Source organism: Alligator mississippiensis, chromosome 4, assembly GCF_030867095.1.
Source record: "Alligator mississippiensis isolate rAllMis1 chromosome 4, rAllMis1, whole genome shotgun sequence".
Taxonomy (NCBI): Eukaryota; Metazoa; Chordata; order Crocodylia; family Alligatoridae; genus Alligator; species Alligator mississippiensis.
Genome location: NC_081827.1, coordinates 5163206 through 5171974, shown reverse-complemented (window position 1 = coordinate 5171974; position 8769 = coordinate 5163206). Strand labels below are relative to the sequence as shown.

The window sequence follows — 8769 nt, the reverse complement described above, 5'->3', positions numbered from 1 at the left end:
GCTTCAAAATGCCCCTTCCATAATCTGTAGTGTAACATTAGAAAGAAATCAGAAACACACCAAATTCCTCCCTGCAAAGATGCACAGAGTAAGCTTGCAGTCTAATCCACGGCCTGCTCAGAAAATGCTGCCAAATCTGCACATAAAGACATCTTACCTTTACTAGGGACTGGCTGAAAGAATGGGGTGGCCTTTTCTGCTCAAGTGACAGTGCTGCAGTGTGTGATACGAACTGCTTCATGCTGGCAGGTACTTGATTGTCCTAAGGAATCAAAATATCTCCTCACTAAATTACAGCACTGGCTTTCTGCAGATCCTCTATTCCTCAACACCAATTTTAATGTCTATCCACTTTCTGCCAACTCCATCCACAACACACACTAGTTCTAGACAGGATCCCTACTTCCGAGCCCCTCCCGCTGCACCCCACACTCTCCTAGTTGGCACAGCATCATAACTTGGGATAGATTATCCATCTCTTGGACCTTGTAATGAGGGGAGGGGAGAGACGAGGAGAGGAGTGGGGAGGGGAACAAAGGCAGTAAAGTTTGCTCGAACTAGCTCTGTGATTGTACAAATGTGCACTGAGAGCAACTGAACATTGCTAACTAGAGGTCGGGTGGGTAATCTGCCATGTACCTTTAAGCTGCATTTAATTAGTACAAAACACTCACTCTTGACCATGAAATCTGCAGCCTTCAGCCAGGATGTTAGAACCGAGACAGATGACCGCGTGTTGACATCTGAAGTCTCCACGGCCCGTATGTTACGAGGCCGCACTTTGGCCACCTTCATTTCAAGTGCTTGCAGCCATGAATACATGGCATCTTTTCTTAGAGACGCCCAATTCATAACAGTAGCAGGAACAAAGTCCAAAGTCATCTCTCTGCATATCACAGAACTGCCGATACAGGTACCTTTTTTTTTATTATTATTATTATTTCCTAGAAGGGTAAAGGACAAGGGTAACATTAAACTGTGTTTTAACATTTACTTCTGTATGCTCAAAACCATACCAAGAATGACTTAACAAGTGGCCTTCACAGAGATTATGGCAAAACTTAAGAGACCTGAGTTATCAACTTGGTTTCTATCTTCAACAACAGACAGGTGGAGCTTGGTACGTCATGGTCTTTCTCCTTCCAGCCATCAGGTTCCTACTTTCCTTTCTTCCCTTTCCTTTTGGGTGAGCCAGGCCAGGGGAAGCCCCGAAACTCCAAGCAGGCCGGAGCATTGTGGGCGATGTAGTAGGCATTCAGCATGGCAGCTGGGCTGAGGATATCCACGTCAATCACCAACTTCTTTGGTTTCTTCTTGGAGCCTTTGCTTTTGCCTTTGCCACGCTTGGATTTGCCACCTTTTCCTGCCTGCAAAAGGTAAAAAAAACCCCCCAAGGTTTGCAAATAGATGTGAAACTGGGTTGCGTCAACACCATCCACAAGAATTCAAGCCAGCCCACTCCTAAATTATTTATTTGCTCCTCCAGTCCTGGGCTCCCATGTTCAGCTGTGCCCTCTGTACCCCAATCCTCCCCAATGCATTGCTACTTCAACAGAGGTCACCATAAACTAATGATCTGCACATAAAGTATTTATTAAGTTGTGTGTGTGTGCATATGTATAGTAATTAATAAAAAATATTATGTATGAATTAATAGCTACAGGCCATAAAGACAAACCTTCCAAATTCATGTCTCCTCAATGGTCTGAGCTAGATTTTGAAAAAGAAAGGTCAGGAGATGTTTTTGATGGAATCACCTGACTAACAACTCAATTAAGGCTCTCAAGTCTGTCGATATCTAGTTAAAAATATTTGCACGGGGTGGAAGTTGCAACTCCATACAGAAACACAAATTACCAAAAGCTTGTTCTGTTTTTTTGCACTAAAAAGCAATGCTGAAATGCCTGAATTGCATGCTTTACCTCCATCCATTAGTTATAGTCCATTTGTGTCTTTAGACTGTAAACCGGGGTATCAATCATCTCTTTCCCTGTTTATACAGCACTTTATTGTGACCTTTAGGAGCTACCATAATATAAACCTTTATTATTTTTGTAACAACAGCCAATAATAATACATGTATGCACAGCAGATATCAAAAAGGTTCAGATCCACATTACTGAAAACGATCGAAAGATATCCATTATTTTTGAAAGATTAGGAACAGGCACAAATCTCCCGAAGTCCTGCCTCAGACGGCAGATGCTTCAGGTGGAGCTTGACTCTGCATTTCATTTTTCTCATCAGGCAGCACCTGAACGGCAATGCAGTCTCTCCTCTTGAACCACTGACCAAAGCACAGCTAAGAAGCACCACTGCTAGGGTTCAAAGGGAGATCAGACTGGTCTCGTTTCAGTCACAAGGATGATAAATAGCAGCAGTACAAGACCTGGAGGTGGGAAAATGCCATGGGGAAATGAAATGCAGAGGGTGGAGTGAGAAGTCATCCCCAAAAGAAAAAATACAGGATCTCTACACTTCATGAGTGATCGAAACCTCATCCAAGATGCATGTAACCTGGTACAACTGCCCATGTAGTGACACTTTTACAGCTTATTTGACACACTAAGTGACAAATCACCGTATTCCTCACAAAAAATGCACCAGTGGATGCATAAGAAACACCTGCACGTCTGAGACTGTCAGAAATGTCATGCATAATTTTTCCAGTTTTATGCAAATTATGAAGTGGAAGGGCACGTACGTTTTTTCACAGCATAAATTTTGAAGAGTGCCTGCACTGGCTCAGCACACCTCAGCAGAGAAAGACATGAGTTTGTGTCTTGAAATGGAAGGATACAGTCAGGACACAGCAGAGCCCACTGAATCGGCCCAAAGGGGCACTTGAAGAAACATGTGTAGTTAAGAAAGGAGACAAAGTGATTAAAATTAAATGGAGCAGAACTGCCGCATCGTCAGAAAATTAAAATGGAAAGGCCTGACGAGAAAGTACAGAGTACAAGCCATAGCAGATTAAGACTTAGCAAACAATACTTCCAGTCATCTGGAGAGCAAACTGCCCAAAATCAGTCATCTAGCTGATAGTGCAAGGACAAACCTTTATACAGTTAGTAACTGGATAGTTGACTTCTTTTTTAATAGTCATCATCATGATTGCAAGGTGTAGTTTACACTCCAGATTTAGGCAGAAAGTCAGGTTTTCAGCAAGCCTCCATGATTTGTGCCCTGAAAATGAAAGCAGGGGCAAACTTTACAAGTGCAATTACTTTCCTGCTGGAATCTGGCCTGTGTTTTTAAACCGGACAAAGCATGTTGCGATCCTGCAAGATGAAAGCCACTCCACCTAAGTGCAACTTGTAGAGCTACCAAGTGATTCAAGAGGAGGCGTTGGTTCACAACTCTCTGACCACCGCTGCTTTCTCTTATTGCAATGGATTGTCCTCATCTTCAATTTTTTGCTTCAGTCAACAGCAAACACTTTCATGATTTCTGATGAGTGCTGGCTCCCTATTTCCTCTTAGGTCATTAACTGTAGCAACATGAAGCTGAAAGTCTGTATATCTGGCTGGCATGCTGCAAACCATCCCCAGGGAGTCCAACTGGGAATCGCAGAGAACAGCGGGTCTCAACCCTTTTAGCCTCGAGACACGCCTTGGAAAAAGCCAGCTCTTAGTTTTAGCTCTCTAAAAAAAAGACTGATTCTCCTGTCGCAGGAACCTCAGAAAGCCAGAATGCCTTTAACAATACAGATTCCTATTTGAAATCCCTGGATTTATCTTGCACACTTAATAGTATTGACAATGCCAGGACATCCCGGTTGAGAATCACTGTTTTATAACCTTACCAAGCGTCTTTTTACGCAGCATGTTGTAGTTCCCCTGCACCCTACATCTGCCCCGATGCTTACGACATGCACAGTCTTATACCATGCCCATTGCCCCGGGCACTTTTTGGAGAAGCCGAGAGATCCCTACTCTTGCAAAAACTGTAATGAAGATTTAATTAAATCGTTTTTTTATAACCCACGTGCCAATCCTCTACTGCTGGCACAGAGGGATGGCAAATCAGGTGAAAAAAATCTGGCAGCACCCACACAGACAAGTTATATGGACAGTAGATGGGTCATTTTGTATTCTTCAGCCTCGACTATTCATTGCATACACTAAACACATTGAATCTGTTATGGTTTAAAAAAGTTAATTTATATTACCATGCTCAATCCTTTTATTGAACGCAACTGCTGGAGTCTTCCTCAAGTCCTGAAGATGGATCCTGCAAACATGCACATTGCTCAGCCGGTTACTTACTAGGTGCAAACCACCAGCACCGCTCCCCGGTCCTCCCACCCATCTCCCGCCAGTCGGCTTTAGAAAGAAAAACACCTAACACAAATGGAGCTCCCCCCAAATACTCCTGGTCACAGAGCTCAAACAAATCATTTACACTACTTGTATATACTTATACATAGCTGGACACTAAGCTCTGATGGAGGCAGAGGGAACAGCCAATGAGCAATAGGGAAAAACGGGTCTAAATCATCAGTCATCTATCTCAGCAGAGGTAGAGAACACTTTCAGTAGCTCTAACGATGATTATATCTCAATATTATACCTAATGATTATATCTAATCATAATATCTAACGATGATTATATCTCAATATTATACCTAATGAATATATCTCAATATTATTATAATATTCTATCTAATGATTATCCTAGTCAACTAGGATTATCCTAGCCCCCCCCGCAGCAACCGCAGGTGGTGCTGTTAGGAAGCTGCACCCATGACACAGCTGCATTTGCGCCAGGCGGGGGAAGGACCTGTCTGGCTGATACTTAGTTTCAGTTTTGCAAATGAAAGAGTAAGAGAAGGGAACCATTGACCCCCCCCCCCCATGCTAGTTCTTGCCCGTGTTGTAAACCACCCGCCCTCCCGGCCCAGCAGAGCCCGCGGCGGTTCTGCCCTGCCTTCCTCCTGCAGGTGCCCCCACCCCTGTGGGGTGAGGGCAGGCGCTGCCCCCCAAGGTGGGACCCCCTCCTGGAGCCCCGCCCCCCGCAATAGGGATCGGGAACCAATCAGCACCCACCCGTCTGCACCCACCCCCCCGCCTGCGCTTGGGGGCGTGGCCTCCTCCCGCCGCGGGCCCCACCCCGTTGCCAAGGGAGCGGGGCGTAGCCGGGACACCAGTGACCCCCCCATCTCACGCCTGCGCACTGACCATTACTGGGGGGCGGGGAGGCTCACTCCCCTCCCCCACCCGGGCGCGCGTCGCCCGCGACGGTCGGGCGCCAACGGTCGGCGCGGCTCCAGAAATGGCGGGAAAGTGCTCGGCCCGCGCGCGCGCACACACAAACACACACACACGCGCGCGCGCAGCGAGAGGAAAGAAGCCTGTCAGCTTGAACACGAGCAGGCGACTGCAGTCAAATAACGATAAAGACAATAAAAGAGCTACAGTTACACACGCACACACACACACACACACACAGAAGCTCAGAAAGAGCTGGAGTAAAATGTATATGGGACACTATATAAAATAAAGAAACAAAAAGGTGAAGTAAAGTAAAAATATATACACCAAATAAAAGCTAAAGTAAAATAAAAATATAAAAATCAATAGAAGGCTGAAGTCAAATAAAACACTACAGTAAAAAAAATATATAAAATAAAGCACTAAGCTACAGTAAAATATAAAGAAAAAGCTGAGGTAAAATAAGCGTATAAAATAAAAAGCTACAGTAAAATAAAAATAAAAAGGCAAAGTAAAAAATATAAAAATAAGGCAAAGTAAAATAAAATACACTAAGAAATAAAAAGCTAAAGTAAAATAAATGTAAGAAAGCTAAAATTAAATATATAAACAAATAAGATGAAGTAAAATTAAATATATTAACAAATAAAAGGCTAAAGTAACAAAATATAGCTAGTAAAAAGCTAAAGTAAAAAAAAGCTAAAGTAAAATAAAAATATATAAACAGAAATAAGATGAAGTAAAATTAAATGCAACAAAAAGCTAAAGTAACACAAAATATAACTAGTCAATAAAAAGCTAAAGTAAAGTAAAAATATATAAAATAAGGCAAAGTAAAAAATATAAAAATAAAAAGGCAAAGTAAAATAAAACACACTAAGAAATAAAAAGCTAAAGTAAAATAAAAAATGTAAGAAAGCTAAAATGAAATATATGAACAGAAATAAGATGAAGTAAAATTAAATATATTAACAAATAAAAGGCTAAAGTAACAAAATATAGCTAGTAAATAAAAAGCTGAAGTAAAATAAAAATATATAAACAGAAATAAGATGAAGTAAAATATATTAACAAAAAGCTAAAGTAACAAGATATAACTAGTCAATAAAAAGCTAAAGTAAAGTAAAAATATATAAAATAAGGTAAAGTAAAATAAAAATATATAAACTAAGAAGTACGATCAAGTAAAACAAATATATTAACTAAAAAAGTAAAATGAACTGCAGAAAATAAATAAGCTAAAGTAAAATAATATATAAATAATCATGCTAAGGTAAAATAAGGAGCGACATGAAATGATAATCACAATGGCTCACAAAACTCGTTTAAAATAAAAAGGAACATCCTAAAAATCTTGGGTTTTGCCTCTACGCAGACAGGGTCTTTGGGTAAACGTGATATTTTTGTTAGACCAACGGGACAGTTGGACACACTGTCCTTCGCACGTTTTCGGGCACCAAGTCCCTTCTTCAGGCCGAGGCAGAGCGTTGCCAACCTGTCATGGCGTTTTGTTGTATTTCTGTGTGTGCTTTGCTCGGTGAGGGCAGCCCCCCTCAAACCACATGGTTTCCATAAGGGCCTCGCGGGGAGACGTCCGTCCCCTCGTCCCTCCCTCATCCCTTTGGAGGGAAGGAGCCTGTGCCATGTCTGGGCGGGTTTCCATTTTCCTGAGGAGACCTGAGCCGGGGCGAACCGCGGGGGGTTCCCGTTTCCCTTCCAGGTTCTCCAGGGTCGGTCACTCACTCATTTTCAGACGCCACCTCACATTTCATCTGCCCGTGTCTCCTTCAGCAGGACACAACACGTCCAGTTCATATCACGCGACACGCTCACCCCACCACTGCCACACAAGTAGCAAAAACAATTTTGCTCACACTTGAACAAATTGATGTCAAGTCAGCATTTATTCAAACTGCGTGTGGCCTGGAGGATCAGACATCTGAATGCTTCCTGCCAGTGCCCAAACTTCCCCCAGGGGCATTTACACACACGGGCGGGCATGGCACGGCACGGCACGGCGTGAATGTGCACGAGCCAGCAGTGCCTGCATCCTGCCAGGCAAGGATCATTGCCTCCCCCCCTCCAATGGCTCATGGTGCTGAACTCTTCCCTGGAGTGCACAGGTGGGCACATCGGAGAGAGCTGTATGCCCGAGGGCACACCTCGCTCCATAATTACAGTACTGCCAACCCAAAGTGTTCACGGACCTTGGAGTCCACCTGAACGTAGCAGCCCATCCGGCTAGCATGCTGACCGCGCGTCCGTGCTGAACACGTCCCCTTGGACGCATCCAAAGCAAGGCTCAGCCTCCGAGTCCTGCCTCTGTACCAGCGGTTCTCAACCTTTTCTGACTCAAGTCACCCCTCCAAAAGTTCTCTCTAGTTAGTGTCACCCCGATTTAAAAAATTATATTTCTATCATTTTTTTTGATTATGGAAAAAAAACTATAAAGCAATTCCTCTGTTGCAAGGAACTTGGAAAGACCCTCACAGGTCGTAACATTGGGGACCGTACAGCTTCCTACCTGGAATCACTGGGTTTAATCTTGTGAACTGCACCGGGTTTGCACGCCAAACAGTGCTAATACTGCACGGCACCCCGCCGCGCACACAAGGGTCTCATGACACCCCAGCGGAGAATCACTGCCTTAATCACTGCCATCACTCCCCACTCTGCTTTTCCCTCATTATTTGTATGTCACTTTTTGGGGGATTATTATTATTATTATTTGCTTTCTGCTGTTTGAGCCTTTAGGGTGTCCGTGAGTCACAAGTTCAAGCTGCCCTACACGACTTTCAGGTCTGTCTTTTTGGGGGGAGTTTTAAGCAAAAGCCAAGATTCTTCCCCAGTTGCATTATTCTGGGAGCTGGGGCTGTAACTATCACCAGAATGGCACTCTCTCGTTTTATAGCAACACGAATTATCAAACCAACCTATGTATATTGCAATTAAATCATAGACACAGTTCAGAGGAAAGAGGTGTTTCCTGTTACTTCTGCCTGTTTGGCATGGCGGTTGTCCCTCTTTCAGCCCTCCAGCATATAGTTTGCATGTATATTTTATATAAAGTTATTTAAATAAAGCAGCAGCACAGATAGCTTATGGCTGGGTGATGGAAAGTCTGATTCTACTCTAGTAGAACCTGGATCATCATATATCCAAGCAGTTTGGATCTGCTTCATTCACAGCAAGCTGCCAAATTAAGGATGAGCCATTCAGCTGCTTCAAAGGGCACTACTTCTCTGCTCTGCTGAAGCACCGCTGCTGTCCATGCAGTCAATTAGATAAACTGCCCTTTAAAATAAAAGCTGCAGTAACTCAACTAGAGCATCTGAGCAGGTCCATAGAGCTGATTGTTGCAGCTATATATACCTCCCGGGGCAAATTTGTAAATCCATTCATTTTTATAAGGGGTTTTAGGACCTTATTCTATGAAGAATCCAAGTTCTACTATTGTCAGATACACTTTCTACCTCCTGTTAGTTACAAAGATTGCTGGATTTGCTATACCTTTATTTTATTTGAGTTCATAAAGCAATTTTGGATAGCCCTCCTC

At 43.2% G+C, this 8769-nt stretch overlaps 1 protein-coding gene across 1 annotated transcript; it reads right to left on the bottom strand.

Moving 5' to 3' along the window:
• Nucleotides 1-908: 908 nt before the first annotated feature.
• Nucleotides 909-7000, bottom strand: SMKR1 (small lysine rich protein 1). Its single transcript, XM_019487647.2, has 4 exons — nt 6957-7000; nt 4172-4233; nt 3059-3186; nt 909-1367 (listed from the first exon to the last, which is right to left on the bottom strand). The coding sequence occupies exons 1-4, from the start codon at nt 6983-6985 to the stop codon at nt 1158-1160; spliced, it is 429 nt and encodes a 142-aa protein (XP_019343192.1). The 5' UTR covers nt 6986-7000; the 3' UTR covers nt 909-1157.
• Between the last annotated feature and the right edge of the window lie 1769 nt (nt 7001-8769).